At 34.5% G+C, this 21620-nt stretch overlaps 1 protein-coding gene across 4 annotated transcripts; it reads right to left on the bottom strand.

The window, feature by feature from the left end:
• Positions 1–1633: 1633 nt before the first annotated feature.
• LOC112529502 (DEAD-box ATP-dependent RNA helicase 8-like) lies at positions 1634–20170 on the bottom strand. Of its 4 annotated transcripts, none has more exons than XM_025140812.1 (11): positions 19896–20164; positions 19523–19817; positions 17426–17486; positions 16865–17099; positions 15537–15775; positions 14380–14631; positions 13539–13719; positions 13354–13442; positions 13197–13270; positions 12974–13108; positions 1634–1824 (listed from the first exon to the last, which is right to left on the bottom strand). In XM_025140812.1, the coding sequence occupies exons 2-10, from the start codon at positions 19780–19782 to the stop codon at positions 13030–13032; spliced, it is 1470 nt and encodes a 489-aa protein (XP_024996580.1). In that variant the 5' UTR covers positions 19783–19817; positions 19896–20164; the 3' UTR covers positions 1634–1824; positions 12974–13029. The 4 variants fall into 4 exon arrangements, with proteins under 4 accessions (XP_024996580.1, XP_024996582.1, XP_024996579.1 ...); XM_025140814.1 differs by having other exon boundaries at positions 20087–20155; XM_025140811.1 differs by having other exon boundaries at positions 19523–20170.
• Positions 20171–21620: the final 1450 nt, after the last annotated feature.

Below are 21620 nucleotides of genomic sequence, written 5' to 3'. Positions count from 1 at the left end.
TTCTCGATTTTGTTATAACAAATCTTTTATACTGTCCTTTAAGATAAGACAAAGCTATAAAAAAATTCTCAAAAATATACAAGAACCAGACTATAAACATGATTATTTATGTGTCCTGTCACAATGTGTCTAATTAATGCGATCCCAGGACTTGGCCTCCATCAGAGCCTATCTCGACAATCAAAATCTAGGACCAGTTCAGACCTAATGATCTGAACCGAGTTTGCTCTCATTTTATATTTTTTTATTGTAATTATTTTGGTATAAACTTAAAATATAATTTATGAATTGAAAATATGCAATTTTTTTAGCAATATATTATATAATTTTTTATCAAAAATTGAAAAATTAAGATATCATTAACCATAGAAAAATATCTAACTAAAGAACATTAAAAAAACAGTTTAGAAAATAATAGGCTTAACTCGAAGTTAAACCGATCTCGAGAGTTGATACTAAGTGTCTATGCGCATTTAGGCCACTCTGGAACACTCACTGACCATCAAAATAGGTGTGCACAAAGTTATCTGGTCCAATTAAAATACATTGATGCAGTTAGAAACCATCGACCATAGTTAGATATCCAACTGCAATGAATCGGATCAGATCTAAAATTTCAACATTCAAATTGGATCGGTCCGTTTTTGGATGGCAATCCATAATCAATTAAAGCCAAACCGAATCCAACTACCATGCATTTCATAATATAATCATGTGCAAAATCACATGTGATTTTACATTAATGGTCAAAAAAAGTGTCCAAGCCATTTGTGGTTGCGTCTTCTAAACAACATGTGATTTTGTATGTGATATTAGTATAAAATTACATGTGATTTTGTATATGATGTCAGTGTAAAATCAAATATGATTCAACTGTTTTCATGTTATTTTAAATAAATATCGTTGTTTGATCTTCCCTCTATCACAATATTGTTTTTAGTTGATATTTATATTTAGTGATTTTTAAGAATATAAGAATAATAAATAATTGATTGAAACAGTTGATTAATATAATAATAATTAGATCAAAATATTTAATAGATCAAATCTGATCCAATGAATAACCGATCATCCAATCATAACATCCAATAAATGGAACATATTTGATCCATTCATCCATTGAATTGGACCGAACAAGCGTCCAATGTTAATTGAACTTAATCAAATGCCAAAATCCAACATCGAGTGGATCATAGTCAGGGTCTATTTCTCCTGCTGAGGAATGAAAATTGTAATGAATTTTCCTTTCTCACAGTTTAACCAGGAATGAAATTTTGGGCTTCTGTTGGAACAAGCCCATTATATTATAGAAAACCAAACAGTTTCTTTTATTTTTTATTTTCATTGATTACTACTTAATATTTCTAACCAAACACCCCGTCAGATTAGATCGACCTAATTCCACAATAACGCAATATATGGCATTTTCGTTGAAAAACGATCACTGTAAAACACCGGTTTGATGTAAAGTATAACGTATTAATCAAAGACATGACACAACTCGATTCATATCAATCCGGTCAAAAGCCAATTGGGCGAATACGTTGGCGAAAACGGAAAAAACATAAAACGTCAATAAGATTCGAAAGATAATTTACTTCCACTCAAAGATTCGTAGCAAAGACGACAAGTTTTCTTAAGGAAATGACTTAGTCTTCTATTTGAAAACAATCAAAGTTATCGGTAACTATAAAGCATTGTACTTAAAATACGATGGATTTCGTGAAGAAACGACCCTCTTCCGTTTGAAAACAATCAGGTAAGCGTTGTACTTCAAAGTAAAGAACGAATGTGTCGGAATAATATTTCGCCAACCCCTCCATTCTGCAAAAGATAAAGGTTTACTTAAGACCGTGATGCAATCCATATTTTTGATCGTTCAGTTGGGGTACATTTGGTATGCAGGACAAGACAAAAAGTAAATCACATTTTTAGTCTCTATGTTTAAAAATTGCGGTTTTCGTCCCTATGGTTTAAAAATTATGTTTTCATCCCTATGGTTTGTAATTCATTGCTATATTCATCCTTATGATTTACAATTTATTGTTTTTCGATCCCTATGGTTTATAATTATTTACTGCTTTGGTCCCTTTTATTTAAAGGTAGAAATTAGTCCGAGGACAAATATAGCAATAAATTGCAAACTATAGGGACTAAAATAGCAATTTCGAAATCAACAGGGTGAAAATAGAAATTATTAACAAAGCATAGGGACAAAAATCATAATTTACTCTGAGAACATGATGTTCCGTGTTTGACTCGACATTAGATTGGGATAAGACAGGACCTGAATGAGACAAAAATACATTTTTTTATCCCACTAAAATAAGTGGAACAAAAAAGTAGGAGATGAGACAAGATTCTAAACTGTTCATGTCGAATTAAAACCCTAAAACCTTCCACAATTTTTTCGTTCATCTAGTCTCGTTTGCATACCAAACGCACCCTTACTCGGTAAGAGATAATGTTACGTGAACTTCTAACTGAGCGAGTCGGCCACCAATATGTCATTGACCGAGTCAAACAGTACTTACCCAAATTGGTTTTATTCGGAAAGCATTTACTAAAATACTAAATAAAACCCTGAGACCTTCCACAATATATCAACTTGTTTTGTATTTTCTTCTTGTTTCTTCCGGCACCCTTGACTATACGTGAAATTTCCATTCATACTATTATAAATTTATAAGAAAATAACGAAAAATACACGTTTGGACAGTCAAATAAAAATCCAACTACAACAAAAGTTTAATACGTATACAAACATATACTAGAGAATATTTGTTCAAAACTCATGTGATGGCTCTTCAAACATCACAAGCTTGCAAAGAACTTGGAAAACACAAAAACACGGCAKAATCAACTTAAAAGATGACATAATGAGATTGTATCAAAGCATACATTCACTTGTCGATATTCCTAGAAGAATTTAGATCTTGCAAAAAGAAACATTGAAAAATGGATATTGAAAGATTGTGCAATGCTAGTCATGGATGAAATACAAAGAGTAATTTACTATTAAACAACCCGTTTGCACTTCATCCATGAAACATTACACAATCTTTCAATACCCATGTTTCTTTGTGTTCTTATTTTGCAAATTCTTCGAGGAGTATCGACAAGTGAGTGTACACGCTGCTACAAACTCATTAAGTCATATTTTAAGTTGATTCTCTCGTGTTGTTATGTTTTCCAAGTTCTTTGCAAACTTGTGTTGTTTGAAGAGCTATCTCACGAGTTTTGAAAAACTATAATGCTACATATAGTTTATGTTTATGTACGTATTCAACTTCGACTATGGATGAACTTTGTATGACTGTCTAAACATGTATTTTTCTTTATACATTTTTCTCGTAGGCATGATATGCTGAAGGATAGTCAAGGGAGTTAAAAGAACGAATAAATTGTGGATAAGAGAGGAAGGTACTCAACCTGTGGAACTACATGAATCCAAGAAGTGATTCTCATGAAGATTCAAACCTCGTTATCTTTAGGCGTTAATGGCTTTTAGATGTAAAGTTGCATAGAAGGTTTAGGATGACAACTAACTTTATAATGGTAGTTTGAAATACTATATATACATATATATATATATATATATATATATATATATATATACATAGAAAGAGAGGGGGGGGGGAGGGTAGGATTAAACGAGAATGCTAACTATTTAAAAGAATACGTAAAAGAACATCTAACAATTGTTGCAACGCCTAAACATAACCGAGCTTAAACCTATTATCACCAACGGCACATTTTGTGGATTTGGGTAATTCCATGAGTGTTTCAACTAGTTTTGTATTTTCATTTTTTGTGCATATTTTTTTTTGTTTCTTCCAACACCGTTGACTCTCATTGAATCTATCATTTATGTACGAAAGAAATGTATAAAGAATATAAAAAAACATGTTTAGACAATCATACAAAAGTTCAACCACAACCAAAGTCGAACACATACATAAACATACACTAAATGCAACATTATACTTGTTCAAAACTCAATGAGATGGCTCTTCAAACGTCACGAATTTGCAAAAAACTTGGAAACACGTGATATTCAAATTATGGTTAGTGATACTGGAATTAGCTTCAAAGATGACATGATGAGTTTGTGTCAGCATGATCATTTACCTGTTGGTACTCTTGGAAGAATATCAGATCTTGCAAGAAAGGGAATATATATACTGAAAGATTATGCAATGTTAGTCATGTATGAGTTGAAAACAATCCTCTACCAGAGAATCCCTTTGCAACTCATCCATGACAAACATTACACAATCTTTCAGTATGCACGTTCCCTTTTTTGCAAGATCTAATATTCTTTCTCAGAAGTATGTTGATGTTGATTATACAGTCGCATTATATCATATTTTAAGTTGATTCCTCCATGTTTTTGGTGTTATTCGAAGTTCTTTGGAAACTTATAAATGCACTCATGGAACCACATGAATCCAATGAGTAAGTCATGGTCATGATGTCATTTGTTACTAAAAGACAACCAAGTATGGGACAAGTACATCTTGATAACTTTTAGACAAATCTTTAGAATTATTTTTTACATATATGTGAATGAGGTAATTTTGTGTTCTTAATTGTCTAAGTTTAGACTTTATATCCAACATTTCCTGAGTATATATATAGACTTGGGATCACAAGAAACCAATATGTTTTAGTAAGACACGTGAGACAACATTTTTACACATGAAACTTCACAGCAAAACGTTGTTAAGATATAAAAAAAATCCAGACCTTCACGGCAAAAACACTATGAAGGTTACCTTCACAGCGTTCTGCTATGAAGTTTCAAGTGTAAAAAAAATGATCTCACAAAAACACGTTGGTCTCACGTTATTCCAAATCTATATATATATATATATAGGGTTTATTTCAAATACAACCTATCGCATTTGTACAACCCATGCAACCCAATAAATTGAAATATTTATGGAAATGATTAGAGTTCATTTATTATGATTTAAATATTTATGGAAGATGAATACGGTTCATTAATTATGATTAATACTTTATATTAGGAAATAATCAAAACCNAGAGTTCATTTATTATGATTTAAATATTTATGGAAGATGAATACGGTTCATTAATTATGATTAATACTTTATATTAGGAAATAATCAAAACCTCTATAAAATCACATATTAATCAAATGAAATGGACGGTTGAGATTGAGTTGTATTGATTGCACAAATGACAAGGGTTGTATAATAACCAACCTCTCTCTCTATATATATATATACACACACACACACACACAGACATATATATATATATATATATATATATGTGTGTGTGTGTGTGTCTATAGACTTGGTATCATGTGAGACAAGATTGTTTGCGTGAGACAAGATTGTTTTCGTGAGACATGTGAGACAACATTTTTACATTTGAAATTTCACAGCAAATAAAGGTAACCTTCAGAGTGTTTTTGTTGTGAAGGTTCGACTTCTTTTTACCTTCACAACATTTTGCTATGATGTTTCATGTGTAAAAATGTTGCCTCACGAAAACTGTCTGGTCACACGTGAACTCAACCATATATATATAGTATTTGTTACGATAAATTGTATTTTCTTTTTGTTTCTTCCGGCGCCCTTGACTATACGTGAAATTTCCATTCATACTAGGATAAATTTATAAGAAAATATCGAAAAATACACATTTGGGCGGTCAAATAAAGATCCAACCACAACAAAAGTCTAATACGTATATAAACATATACCGGAGAGTAATTGTTCAAAACTCATGTGATGGCTCTTCAAACATCACAAGCTTGCAAAGAACTTGGAAAACATAAAAACACGGTAGAATCAACTTAAAAGATGACATAATGAGATTGTATCAAAGCATACATTCACTTGTCGATATTCCTAGAAGAATTTAGATCTTGCAAAAAGAAAAATTGAAAAATGGATATTGAAAGATTGTGCAATGCTAGTCATGGATGAAGTACAAAGAGTAATTTACTATTAAACAACCCATTTGCACTTCATCCATGAAACATTACACAATCTTTCAATATCCATGTTTCTTTGTATTCTTATTTTGCAAATTCTTCGAGGAGTATCGACAAGTGAGTGTACACGCTGGTACAAACCCATTAAGTCATCTTTTAAGTTGATTCTCTCGTGTTTTTGTGTTTTCCAAGTTCTTTGCAAACTCGTGATGTTTGAAGAGCGATCTCACGAGTTTTGAACAAGTATAATACGACATATAGTTTATGTTTTATGTATGTATTCAACTTTGACTATGTATGCTACAAAGGTGGTTTTAAAGTACATCTCTATAGTTTTTCCTTTTTGTCTCAATTTCTCTTATCCTTGTTTTTAAGCTTTGAAGTCTCTTAAGATACGTGCGTTGTTTCTGCATTTAAGAACACCATTCATTTATTATGTCATTTACTCTCAGTTGTTGTAATGGTCGGCTAATTAAATCACTGTGGATGTAAGAGAAGGTTGCGTGAAACCAAAAACCAACAGGGGTGCTTGACCCCGTTTGTTCATCTGAGGTTTACATTGACAACAAAATATTTTATGGAGTCCTGTAAGGTTTGGGATTTTTCCAGTTGTTCTTGAGGACCCCTCGAATTAGTCCATGTGCACGTAAATTGGTCCAAACATCTGACTAAAAAAAGGCAACAGAACTCGAATAATATGACTATTAACGTCTAAAAATCTAACAAAATGACATTTGACTTAGCGGTATCGTAGCATTTGTCCTCCTAAAAAAACGTCTAAAAATCTATAAAGTGAAAATAACTAGAATTTTGACCAAATATTGTTGACAAAATGGATCATTTTGGTGTAAAAAGTAGAGAAAGGGTTATATATATATTTGGGAATTTGAATAATAGGGAGCCACATAAGTCAAATATAATTCAGTAAGTGGGCCCATTGGAAGAATTTAATGTGGTCAAACGGTCAACCCATCATTATTATATGTCCCATGACCTTATGGATAATGTGTTGCATGTTTTCTTGCCTCCCAACCATATAATATATATATATATATATATATATATATATATATATATGAAAATAAGATAGAGAGGTGTTAAGAAGACATCTGATTCCTTGATTATTTTTAATTTTATGTTTATATATGAATTGTGTTTTAGAAGAAAATTAATCTGATGAATCTTCATGTATCTCATTAGTGTTGACATTCAATTAAGATTGATCCAAGTGTGGAAATCTCTTCTTACGGTTCTCACCATAACTTATTTTCTCACTGTAACTCAATCATACACACACACACATACACACACACACACACACACACATATATATATATATATATATATATGAAGTTTAAACGAGAACAACTTTATTTTACGAAAACGTGAAAACACTCTTAACATATGTGATAATACATGTGAAGAGATAGTAAATAAATTGTAAACTATAAGGACAAAAAATTGTAATTTCATAATTATAGGGACAAGAATTGAAATTATTAATAAACTATAGGGATGAAAATCATAATTTGCTCTACATATTATTCATCATTGATATTCAATATTTCATATTCATGTGTAAAGAACAATTCTCTAGTATTCATATCAGTATTATATTTATCATAAATATTAATTTCAACCACAAAGGTAGTACCTAATTGGTTTGAATTTGGCTCCAAAGGTTAAAAATATCAGGAGGTCTCAGATTCTAATCCAAAAAGAAATAAAAATCTTCTTGTGATCACGAAGGTTCAAATGCGGTGACTCCGAGCTATCTGCAAAGCAGATGGTCGCCCTAGGATTAGTCGGCTCGCATAGCGGGTTAGATGTCCAAGTTAATAAAAAAATTATATTAATTTCTAGGTTAATTTACATAAATAGTCAAAGTTTATAGGTGGTTCTATTTTTAGCCATTTTGAAACCCACTTTCAGTTTTAGCCAATTCTTATGTAGAAAAGACTGCATATTGATCGGAAAAAAAGAGAATCCTTACATTTATGTGTCAAGAAAATTTGGCTAAAAAGTGAAAATGACTAAAAAGTGAAACCCTGATTGCTGATTGATTGTCTCTGTCAATTTCCCTTTCACCATAATATTTCTCATGAATATACTACAGTTTCAACCCTACCTATATACTTTAGTTTTTCTTTTCTTTCTTTGTTGGATTCTCGATAGTTCTCGATGAACAATGGTTGTAGGTTATGGTTTTACACAAATCACAAACACACACCAAATCAATGGATAGATTATTGATGGGTTCTCGATTCATTTCGATAAGAACTGAAAGTGGTAAGTTATGATTTTACACACATACACATAGTAAATCAATCTATAGGTTCTCGTTCACAATGAATAAAAACCCTGATCATCTTCCATATATATCTCAACTGTTTTCTAATATATGGTTTTTGTTACATTAATATGATTGTATTTGAAACCCACTCTATATTCGTAATAAATTAATATATGCAATGCAACACAAAGTGAGTTGTATGTGATTTGTAGGGTTTGACAGTTTAGATGAACACCATAATTATCGTATCAGTTTTATGGTTAAGAGTTTTGACAGATGATTAATGATCGTGTCATAATAAAAATTAAACATGGAAAAGTAAGAAGTAATCTAGACCCTTCATCACTTTTAATCTCATCACCATCCCATGAAATGCGGTTGATACGGGAATTGATCCGGTGCATATCATTAGTGTCGAGATTCAATTATGATTGATCCAAGGACGAAGATCTCTTCCTATCTTTTTCACCATAGTTTTCATTCTCACCGGAACCCAACCATTTTAACGGATTAGGGACAAATATAAGTGGTGATGTTACAATGGAATGAGTTTGTGAATAACATAAGAAATCAAGGAGTGAAGAATGAGAGAACAGAAACTTAGGGTTGTTGATGATGGAAAATCGGAACTCAGAATCGAACATTTTCAAACTAAAAACCTAAGTTATCGATAGTCTCCGTCGATGTTGCCGTCGAAGTTTCTATCGATTTTTGTAGAGTCCTCGGAGCGATGGCCGCCGGAGTCGGAATGGTGGAAGGCCGAGCGAGATCGAGAGAGAAAGAGAGGGTCGGTGGTTGAGAGATCGAGCAGAGAGAGAGGAAGGAAGGGGCGGTGGTCTTGAGCGATCGAGAGAGGAGGGCGGTGGTGGAGAGATCGATCGAGAGAGAGAGAGGGAGGAAGGGGCGGTGGACGAGAGAGATCGAGAGAAGAGGGCGGTGGTGGAGAGATCGATCGATCGAGAGAGAGAGAGAGGGAGGAAGGGGCGGTGGTCGAGAGAGGAGGGTCGTGGTGGAGAGATCGAGAGAGAGAGAAGGAAGGGAGGGGCGGACGGTGGAGAGTCCGAGAGAGAGAAGAAACGAAGGGAGACCTAAAAAGACGATTATATCCCTATGTGCATCTCACATATATAACAAAAAGACGATTATTAACCTCAAGATTGGGTTTCTGACCAGTTTGTTTTTGTGATGCCCAATTGCCCATGATAGAAACCAAATTTTTTACATTTGAAATTTTACATCAAAATATTGTGAAGCTAGAAAAAAATCTAAACCTTTAACAGAAAAAACACTGTGAAGATTACCTTTACAGTATTTTAAAAAACACCATGAGTTTGATGAAAAATGCAAAGCGCATACCGCACCTCAAATGTTCTAAAAAGCACGATTCGATGTTATTCGATTTAGGGGGCATTTGGAATTGTTTATCTGAAACAACTTATGTTTTTCTATAAAAGCATTTATCAACTTATTATAAGTTAAAAGACTTTAACTTCTTCAAAAACTCCTTATTACCGGTTTGACACCGATATAAATTGTTTATCCAAACTCTCAAAAATGTTTATTTTCAGTGTCACACCAAAATAAGTTAATAAATTGTTTTTTATAAGCTATCCCAAACACCCCTAAGGGTTTGACGGTTTAGATGAACACCATGATTATAGTATCCGTTTTATGGTTAAGAGTCATTGCAGATGACTAAGATTGTGTGAGAATAAAAAGTTAAGGTGCACATGAAATGCGCTTGATACAAGAATTGATCCGGTGCATTTCATTTGTGTCGAGATTCAATTATGATTGATCCAATAAAGAAGATCTCTTCTTACCGGTCTCACCGTAACTTTTATTCTCACCGGAACCCAACCAACGGATTACGGACAAATATAAGTGGTGATGTTACAATGGAATGAGTTTGTGAATAACAGAAGAAATCAAGCAGTTAAGAATGAGGAATGGAATCAAAGAACAGAAACTTAGGGTTGTTGATGATGGAAAATCGACAACAGAAATGGGAACTCAGAATCGAACATTTTCAAACTAAAAACCTAAGTTATCGATAGTCTCCGTCGATGCTGCCGTCGAAGTTGCTATCGATTTTTGTAGAGTCGTCGGAGCGATAGCCGCCGGAGTCGGAATGGTGGAAGGCCGAGCGAGAGATCGAGAGAGAAAGAGAGGATCGGTGGTCGAGAGATCGAGATCAAGAGAGAGAGAGAGAGAGAGAAAGGAGCGGTGGTCGAGAGAGATCGAGAGAGGAGGGCGGTGGTGGAGAGATCGATCGATCGAGTGAGAGGGAGGAAGGGGCGGTGGTGGAGAGATCGAGAGAGAGAGGGAGGACGGGGCGGTGGTCGAGAGAGAGAGAGAGAGAGAGAGAGAGAGGGAAGGACGGGAGGGGCGGACGGTGGAGTCTGAGAGAGAGAAGAAGAAACGGAGTGAGACCTAAAAAGACGATTATATCCTATGTGCATCTCACATTTATAACAAAAAGACGTATAACAAAAAGACAATTATACCCTATGTGCAAGTCACATGTATAACAAAAAGACGATTATAAACCAAGATTCGGTTCATATGAAACCAGCTTATTTTTGTAATGTTCATGAAACTATATTTTTATACTTGAAACTTCATAGCAAAATATTATAATAGTAAAAAAAATTTAAACCTTCAACAGAAAAAACACCGTAAAGGTTATCTTCACAATGTTTCATTGTGAAGGTTATCTTCATAGTGTTTTATTGTGAAGTTTTAAGTGTAAAAAAATGGTCTCATGGGTATCACAAAAAATGTTTGTCTCACATGATCTCAAGTCTATAATCCTACATAAAACTCAAAATGACAATTATACCCTATGTGCAACTCACATATAAGAGGATTTTGAAAAAGAATATATGGATTTTATTATCGATGTTGTTATAACAAATCTTTTATACTGTCCTTTAAGATAAGACAAAACTATTTTATAAAACCAAAATAACGCAATATATGGCGTTTTCTTTGAAAAACGATCACCATAAAACACCGGTTTGATGTAAAGTATAGCGTATTAATCAAAGACGTGACACAACTCGATTCATATCAATCCGGTCAAAAGCCAATTGGGCGAATACGTTGGCGAAAGCGAAAAGAACAAAAAAGCGTCAATAAGATTCGAAAGATAATTTACTTCCACTCGAAGATTCATAGCGAAGATGACAAGTTTTCTTAAGGAAATGACTTAGTCTTCTATTTGAAAACAATCAAAGTTATCAGTAACTATAAAGCATTGTACTTAAAATACGACGGATTTCGTGAAGAAACGACCCTCTTCCGTTTGAAAACAATCAGGTAAGCGTTGTACTCCGAAGTCAAGAACGAATGTTTCGGAATAATATTTCGCCAACCCCTCCGTTCTGCAAAAGATAAAGGTTTACTCAAGACCGTAATGCAATTTGTATTTTTGATCATTCAGTTAGGATACATTTGGTATGCAGGACAAGACAAAATAAAAACATGAGTAAATTACACTTTTAGTCTCTATGTTTAAAAATTACGGTTTTCGTCCCTATGGTTTGTAATTCATTGCTATATTCATCCTTATAATTTACAATTTATTGTTTTTTCAATCCCTATGATTTATAATTACTTACTGTTTTGGTCCCTTTTATTTAAAGGTAGAAATTAGTCCGAGAATGAAAATAACAATAATTTGCAAACTATAGGAACTAAAACCGCAATTTCTAAATCACCGGGATGAAAATAGAAATTATTAACAAAGCATAGGAACAAAAATCGTAATTTACTCTAAAAAACATGATGTTCCGTGTTTGACTCAACATTAGACTGGTATGGGACAAGACCGGAGTGAGACAAAAATACATTTTTATCCCACCAAAATAGGTGGAACAAAAAAGTAGGACGAGATTCTAAACTATTTATTTCCACATTTCTTTCGCTCATCCAGTCTCGTCTGCATACCAAAAGCACCCTTACTGGATAAGAGCCTCTTGTCTTTACCCTTACCCGGTAAGAGATAATGTTGTTTACCTTCTAACTGACCGAGTCGGCCACCAATATGTCATTGACTGAGTCAAACAGTACTTACCCAAATTGGTTTATTCGGTAAGCATTTACTACAAAATACTAAATGAACACCCATTTTCAATCGACACTTATCCGGAAAGAGGAGCCATTAACCAAACTCTTACCGGATAGGCACACTTACCAGGTGTCGTTTACCTTACCGGATGAGCATGACAAGGCCCGAGAATCTTAACCGGTAAAAGGCATGACAAGGTCTGAGAATCTTACCCGGTGAGGAAGAAGACTCTTACCCGGTAAGCACTTCCCAGGTAGAAGACGCTTACCAGCAATTCATTTTAATGGACGAGAATGTTAACCAACAAGGTAAGTGAATGTGGTGACTCTTGCCGGTAAGTTGTTGGTTTATGGCCCTGAACATCTTACCCAGACCACACTGTTACCTGGTTAGCTTTTACCCAATTTGTGTAGGTAATAAGGAGGGTCTCGGAGGTAAGATGTATGCTGACCTCCCTCCCAAAAAGTAGAGCAATTGTTTTCGTAAAGACCTCCAAATTGTGAAAAGTGAAAATCTCGAGTATTGTTCCAAAAGGTCCGGTTTTACTGAATTACGACAATGGTTTAGCAAAAATGGTCGATAACCTAAAAAGAGCTTCGACATTTTAAAAGCAAACAGATGTCAGTTAAAACTCACCACATAGTTGCCGCCCATTCAGCATACGCCAAAGTTCTCAGACTCCAGTAGTTCAGTTACCGACAATAAATAGCCTGATCAATGAATGGAGGAATTTGCTTAATCTCAGTTCCAAGCTCTTGTTCGATCCTATACCTGAGAGAATTAGAAGCACGTAAGCCAATGACAAAAATCCCATTTGAAGCAATGAACACGGGCAAGCGTAAAAAAGCAGTAGGCATACAAATTGAAGCGATCTTCATATGTGATCAGATTTACAGCCAATCCAAGGTGTCCAAACCGCCCAGATCGACCAACCTAAATAAAAAATTATATGAATACTGAAAATGTAAACGAGATATGCACTAAAATGCCGAAGACTAGATTTCATCCAACCGTACTCTGTGCAAATATGTTTCTGAATTCTTTGGGAAGTCGAAATTGATAACCACATTTACTGCTTGGATATCGATACCCCTTGTAAATAAATCTGCAATTCATTGTGTTCATAAAAAAAGAACGTTAACGTAAAAACGGAACTGCAAAGCAAGAAATAGAAATGATTAATGAAATTGAGTAGTGATACCAGTACAAACAAGATTCCTGCAGGCACCGTTACGAAAATCATGAAATACTCTATTACGATGATCTTGGAGCATTTTTGCATGAATGTAGAAACACGAGTAACCAAGCTCCGTAATTTTCTTGGCCAGAAGCTCAACCCGATTCACAGAATTGCAGAAAATTATTGATTGGTTGATTTGAAGCTGTAAACAAATGGGTCATACTTCCAATTGTAATATACGCCCTCTATTCCCGAAATAAATGTCCATATAGCTATTTGTTTATCTCAAATAAGTGTTCATTTTTGAAAGTGCGTGCCTAATTTCCAACTATATCTTAGCTATGAGATGGAGAGATTCATTACTCCACTCTACTATCAAGGGTAAAATTGTCATTTAGTTCATTAAAAGGGTAATAGTTACACATTGTGTCTAAGTGCCTATTTTCCAATTCTACCCTTAATTAGGTGATGGAGAAATTCATTACTCCCTCTACTCTGAAGAAGAAAATTGTCATTTAGTTAATTAAAAGAGTAAGAGTTACACATTTCTATAATTGTGTGTCTAAGTGCCTATTTTCCAATTCTACCCTCAATCAAGAATGGAGATATTCATTACTCTCTCTACTATTAAGTGTCAAATTGTCATTTAGTTAATTAAAAGAGTAATAATTACACATTTCTAAAAATGTTTGCCTAAGTGCCTATTTTCCAACTCTGCCCTTAATTAGGAGATGGAGAAATTCATTACTCCCTCTAGTATTAAGGGTAAAATTGTCATTTAGTTAACTTTCATCGTGGACATTTATTTTGGAACAGAGGGAGTAGAAACTATAGAATGGAATTTATTTGGGGAGGTTAAAACCTTTGAGAAAAGTGTGTTGAGGCAGTGAACTTTCTGTCTTTCTTCAACAAAAGCATAAAACTGTGTTATTCCCTTGAGTGTGAGCTCATCCATGAGGTTAATAATATACGGCTTATGAAGGTATCTCTCTTTAAAATCCTTAACAGTCACAGGAAACGTCGCTGAAAACATCAAAATTTGACGGTTTGCTGGCATAAAGTGAATCAGCTGCTCCACCGAAGGCTGGAACTCAGGTGACAAAAGCTTATCCGCCTGAAATGAATAAAAATGCCATCAAAATAAATTGTATGTAGAGATCAGAGATGAAAGAAAACTAGTTAACTACTCCCCCGGTCCCAAAATACATGTTCACAAAGAAAAAGGCGCACAGTTTTAAAAATGTGTAATTATTACACTTTTTAATTAACTAAATGACAATTTTACCCTTGATAATAGATGGAGCAATGAACTTCATCATCTCATAACTACGGGTGCGTTTGGTACACTGAACAGAACAAAACAGGGATCAATGTTCCATGTTTGGCTGGACTTTTATGTGGAAGAGAGTGAAACAAGCGTGTTCAACCCTCACCCCATGAAACAAGGTGGAACAAACCTATAATTTACCAATATAACCTCAAAAAAAACCTAATGCTCTTTTAAAACATCAAACGCCTCCCTCTTTACATTTTATTCATTCTTTAAATTCTATTTATTGTATTTTATGCTCCTTAAACTTTCACTTTACTGTTCTCAAAATATTAATCTTATACGATTTCTATATTTAGATTAATTTATGTAATTTATTAAATATTAATGATACAAAAATATAGAAAAGGTGTAAAATAAAAATTGGAAATTACATAAACTTTTTATTTTGGTGTCATTTTAATCGTCTTGACAAAACCTTTATGATGATATATTTTGTAATAAAAAATATTTATTTTATTGTAATTTAATAAATTACATAAAATAATCAAAATATATAAACAACTCATTAGGGATAAATTGGTCATTTTATCTGTTTTGTCCTGTCCAGCTCTGTCTTACCAAAAGCTAAACAGCTTCTGTCAGATACCAAACACACCCTAAGGGTAGAATTGGAAAATAGACACGTGTTTTTGAAAGTGGACACTTATTTTTGGGATAGAGGGAGTATAAAAGACATCGGCTTGTACCTCATCCATGACAAGCATTGCACAATCTTTCAATATGCAAATTCCCTTTCTTGCAAGGTCTAATATTCTTCCAGGAGTACCGACAAGTAAATGAACCGGTTGATATAATCTCATTATGTCATCTTTTAAGCTCGTTCCACCGGTGGTAACCATAACTTGGATGTTTAAGTGTTTTCCAAGTTCTTTGCAAACTTGTGAGGTCTGAAGAGCCAACTCTCGAGTTGGAACAAGTATAACGACTGCAAAACAGATAAACCTTAGAGACCTACTGATTAAGAAATGCCCAAGAAGAGCAGATAATAGCTGATAACAAAATCTGCTTAAAGAACATCAAAAGAAATAGAGGACACATGATGCACAGAGTCTACACTGGTGCAACAAACCAATTTTTATGATCAAAGATTGACAAGTGAGTTATAGATGAAAACATCCTAGGTGTAAAATGCCTCAGGAACCAGTTATGATCCTCCAATCCAATCACTAAGGGGGTGTTTGGTTAGAGGTATTAAGCAATAATTAATGGGATTGGAAATAATAGAAAGTGTTTGGTTTCATATATATAATCAGCCTGTTCCCCCACAAGCCAAATTTTCATTCCATGCTAAATTGGGGTTCATTCCCAGTTCCATTTCCTGTCATTTTCATTTTCATTCCCCTGCCAGAACAAAACATCCCCTAATGGTACCATGACACCAAAATAGAGGGTGTGATGTGAATTTAAAACAGAAGAATGGGATGGGTGATGTACTTAACCGAACCAAATGATGCCAGTATATCCCACCTAATGATGGGATCTAGGGTAAAATGTATGCAGACTGACCTCTGCCCTAAAAAAGTGTGCTTGTTTTCGTGAAAAAAGACCCCCGCTAGTGAAAAGTGTGTGAAAGGGAGAAATACAGATATGTAAAATTTGAGAAGCAAGATGGGAATGATGTACCTTGTGAAAACTAAATTATGGTGCCTAAACAAGTCCACTGAATTCACATTGCTAAAAGAAGTCCATTAAAATTCACACAATAAAACATCGAGCATGCAAACATCTTACACCTGATTCTTACGGAACTCATAAGCCATCCAAATGTAAAAGAACACCAAGTTGGTAAAATTTTGAGTCCTTAATATTTATACTCGGTCTAGGTTTTAAGGCATCTTGATATCTTCATGAGGAAAGAACTATCATGATATGCAGCAAAAGCAGTTTCAAGTCATATTCCTTATTAAGAACCCATGTGTCAAGTGGCAATGTGCTTCAAGATCGAATATCTAAACCATATAAAAGGAAAGCGAAGGCATTTGTTTTCTTGATTAACACGGAATGTGTTTAGAACCTTGAATAACGTTGTTATCTTGATCAATCTTTTCTAAAGCGGGAATGCAAAAGGCAGCTGTTTTCCCTGTCCCATTTTTTGCTCTTGCAAGAATATCGCTTCCTGTGAGAGCAATGGGAATACTCTCCTCCTGAACTGGAGAAGGCCTCTCAAAACCCTTCTCATATATCCCCATAAGCAGATCACGCTTAAGAAAGTAATCTTCAAATTCATTTCCTTTGGTGGCTGTCACATCCTGAAAAGAAAGAAAACTAAAAATTAGTTACGTCGAGAAATGCTAAGGTGTTTGGAAAGAAAAAGAATATAAAACTGAAAAAAAGATTTGTATATAGAATCCTATAAATTTGCATAATAAGGCCATCAGTAAGACCTTGGCGTAGAGTCTCAGACACAAAGAGTGGCACATTTAAGATGCTCAGACCTTTTGATTGCAAAATTTTCCATACAAAATATTTTAACACATGAAGCACAAGCTCTAGAAGATCCACGGTAAAAATTATACGGTTCATGTGATGCATAAATATATAAACCCTGCCAAAGCAATGGCATATAAATGCATACCTCTGTCCTGTATCGAGTGTCGGCTGGTGGGAGTCTTAACTGTGCTTTCCAATCTCGGGAACTATGAAAGGCAAGCAAGCAATTTAGCATCAAACAAATTAGGAGTTAGGACATACAATATGGTTGATATTTATACATCATAAATAAAGACAATAATCGAGTCATCACCAAAACACAAAAATGCTAAGAATTAGAAGATATGGAGTACTTTACAATCTAAAGACCATATGTTTCCAGCAACGCCCATTGATTGGACTACTTATACAGTCAATTCCATGATTTTGACTTTTTTTCCTCTATTTATTTTTTAGGCGGGTTGGGGACGGATTTGTTGATGTTCAGTTGTAGCGTTGGATGTTGGCAAGTTTTTCTTTTATGTTTTTTGTTCTATTCGCTGCTTTTATGCCTTTATCAATCGCAGTACTTTTCGTTGTATCACCTTGTGTACACTATTTCCCTTTTAATTACATCTTTGTTGTGCCTATTTCTAAAAAAATCACAATTTCAAGATGTATCGATGAGCCCATTCCATATTCTCGCATCTTCGATAATTTCTACTTATTCCCAAAAACCAACATAAAAATCAAATAAGACTTATAGTACCGTAATAAAACCAAAAGAATCGTAAGTAGCATATCCTACTTGAAAATAGGGTAGTAGGATAACATGTATGCATACCTTGCCTCTATCTCAAGAGGTAGAGATGTTTCAATGAAGGCTTGTAAAGAAGTTTTTGCAAAAAAGAGATTTTGAAAAGTTGAAGTGCTCGAAGCATTCACTGGAACATACGAAGAGTTTCGGAAAAGTAGAACAAGTACAGCAAGCAAAAAGAGATAAAGGTTAAAACAAGTAACGAGAAAGTGGACATAGTAGAAAAAAAGAACCATAGCGTTGTAGGAGTAAGTAAGCCAAAAGGTCGAATCTTACAAGTCCTTACACATAATATGCTACCCTAGTCCCACACCTCCACTAACACCTTCAGAGATCATGTACTCAAAAATGTCCAAGGTCACGATGTCCAGCCTCGGTTGCTCTTCTTACGATCTCCTCATTCTTGCCCCTCCTCACGCCCTCAACCGTGATGCTCTTGACCCTTCTCATAGACCCAGCCATTTGTCATTTGCAAATGTGCGCAAACCACCACAATCTTCTGTTGCGCCATTTATCCTTGAAAGGTGCAACTCCCAGCTTTGCCAAAAAAACTTTGTTTTGTATCTTGTCCAACATGGTCCGTCCAACCATAGGTCTATCTCAACATCCTCATGTTTGCCACTTCCAACTTCCTCTCATGCATTTATTTATCGCCTATAAAACATAGTCGGTCTGACGGCTAACCTGTAGAAGTTGCCAAAATATTTAGCAGAACATTTGCCCCATCATGCTTCAAGGCAGCTCCACTTTAACCAACCTCCATTTTGTGCTATGTGTAACACCATCCTTGACCTCTCCCTCCTTCTGAAACATGGAGCCTAGATAGTCGCAGCTGTCACCATTTGTTCTCCATTGGTGACTACCACCCCCCTCGTCAATATGCTCTCTGCTCAAATTAAACCATAGGTATTCGGTCTTAAAGCGATTATTGGGCAACATTGTGTTTCTAATGCCGCCATACACTTTCAAACTTATTGTCAGATCACCCTCGTCTCTCCTTGGTATCCAAAAGTTCACAGACAATTGACAAATATCAGAAGATTTAATTCAATATTTTCGTAAACGATTATAAGGGGTTTCATTCAATATTCTCATCAAAAGATCATTTTTAAAACCTCAGGTTCTAAGTGACGTGGAACGTTGCATGGAAGCAAGGTCAAGCCTTACGAGTTATAGCAAGGCATAATGTTTTTCAAGACTTGGTTAAGGCATCAAATCCGTATATAATATGTGTGTGTTGAACAATAATGTTTAACAATTTAAATTCATATAAAATTATAAAAAGAATGAAGAACCATGTATTGATATCAAAATATATAAAGCTATCAAATAATGACACAAACCTATCAATGACACCACATTCATACTTATGGTTCCACTTAACACAATAACTAAGAAGCTTAATTAGAAATATAACACAATAAATAAAAAAACAATGAATTCTACCTAGAATCGTTGGCTTCTGACTGCATATTCTTCTCGACTTCGACCGTGGTACTTGGATGGTTTCCCAATGTATTTCTTCTCAACCACTGTTGTTGCTGTTGAAACTGTTGTTGGTGCATCGGGTTCCTCTGTGCATTCTGTTGTTGGTAATTTCTCTGTTGCTGAAAACTAGGGTTGGCATTTCCATGATAATTCCCACCACCACCTCCACGCCCAATTCCCGGCGGATACCTTCCTCCTCCGCGTGCGTTGTTATTCATCTCAAAGATTCAATCAAATATAATACCGAAGAACCCTAAATTTAAACCAATCAGTCAATTCCCGCCGACCCGAAACCCCAAATTCTCAACAGAAAAAAAAAAAAGAAACCTACAAAACAAGAATTGAAAAACCGATGATGAATCACAAGTAACGACGGAAATCGCGCATTTGTTTCGCTAATAATTCGAAACGAAATATCTACGCCAATATGTTGCGATGCAGATTGAAAATGACTGGTGATCGAAAAACGAATAAAGAACGATCTGAAGAACTATCAATTTGATAGTTGTTCGTGTTTTTGACCTGAAGTCAAGTGAGAAAGAAATGGACGAGACAGGTTTGTATTTGGGGAACAAAAATGGCGATCCAATTTTTTCAATTTAGGGCTCACTCACGAAAATTTCCCCCAAAATCATGGTAAAATATTTCCAAGTTTCTGCGTTTTTTGGAAGCTCATTCGTCTAAATTCATGCATTCGGGTTTGGGTTTTGGGTCATTGACACCAATTTGGATCCGACCCGGCCCGGTTCAATGATCGAAATCTGAATCAAACGAACGGGGTCGGAAAAAACAGTCAGTAATGTTATCGGATTGCACCATGGGTTCATATTTGAATCATAATCTTTTTTAAGTTAGATCAGATATGTAGAAGTTCGATAAAATATTGATTGCGAGGCCTCAATTCTTGACTGAGGGACACCAAAGGATCCGGGTGTCGCCTCATCAACAAACGAAAAGTATTCTCAGATACAAGAAAATGATTCAGTTCCAAAGGAATTGACGGGGGCCTGCACAAACGGTGGAGCATGTAGGTTAATTTTTTTCATGCTGAATCAAGTTTGAATACTGGTACGGGTTTGGTTTTCATCTTGTAAGGTATAAACTGATCTGAGCTTTTTTCGAACCATGTTGACCAGAATTTAACTGATTCAGATTTTTTTTCTAGAAATTGATTAAAGCAATTTGTTAGTCAAAATATATTCCATTAAATATAACTTTCTAAATCATTTTACTAAAAAAAAGTCAGGTTATTATTTCAATGCTATATTTTTCTTTGGATAAGTTGTATAAAAAAGTAACGTAATTTAACATGATCTTTATTTTGGATAACGTATTTTCAAAACTTTCATTTTGATACATTAAATTTTCATGTAATTTGTCCTTTTTCTTTTTATATTTAATACAAGAAATAAATGTAAATCAAAACATCCTCTTTAAACACAAAGAAACGAAATTGAAAACCCAAAAAAAAAAAATGGAAGACGATCAATATTAAATAATAAAAATTGGAATATTTTATGAAATCAGTCAAAAGAACGAAACAATTTCCCATAACGGTGAACTTCAGCTAAAAACACATGAGACGTAAGATGTAATCTTGTGTTTTGTTCAAAAGGTCAAGGTCGATTCAATTTGAAAAAATGTACTTAGAAATCTACATAATTGACTTTCCCTTAGGTCAAACCGCATGGACTTTTCCCTCTGACCAAACCACAGCTTTCTGGGACTTTAAGTCTTTAATCCATCTTAAAGGTGCATCCGCTAAAAAAAAATCTGGATCTGCCACTACAAAAGGTGTCAAGAAATATTTGATCCAGTTGTTCTAAAAAGCAGTCGTTTTACCCAAACCCATTTGACTCGTTTTGATTGTTTTATGGGTGATTAGATGTAAAATGATTAATATAATAATTTCAAGAAATTAAAAACAGATAATTGAATTGCACTGAAAGTAACAATCCACAAACAGAGATAGTTGGGATGGATTATGACCAACGGAACGAAGCGATCTATCAAAACTATAAGATGTAAAAATACATCGTTCAATCATTTCAAATAA

The sequence above is a fragment of the Cynara cardunculus genome, assembly GCF_001531365.2.
Source record: "Cynara cardunculus var. scolymus isolate 2C chromosome LG 16, CcrdV1, whole genome shotgun sequence".
In the NCBI taxonomy this organism is placed as follows: domain Eukaryota; kingdom Viridiplantae; phylum Streptophyta; class Magnoliopsida; order Asterales; family Asteraceae; genus Cynara; species Cynara cardunculus.
Note: the sequence above shows the minus strand (reverse complement) of the source record. Positions and strands in the feature narration are given on the sequence as shown.

Bases quoted from the DNA above. Each gene is read 5' to 3' on its own strand.
- LOC112529502 (XM_025140811.1), bottom strand. From the start codon at position 19,782: ATGAATAACAACGCACGCGGAGGAGGAAGGTATCCGCCGGGAATTGGG. The intron at 15,776-16,864 runs GTTCTAAACACA...TCTGTTTTGCAG, and splicing joins AGATAACAACGTTATTCAAG to TCGTTATACTTGTTCCAACT. The intron at 13,109-13,196 runs GTATGCCTACTG...TAATTCTCTCAG, and splicing joins TATGAAGATCGCTTCAATTT to GTATAGGATCGAACAAGAGC.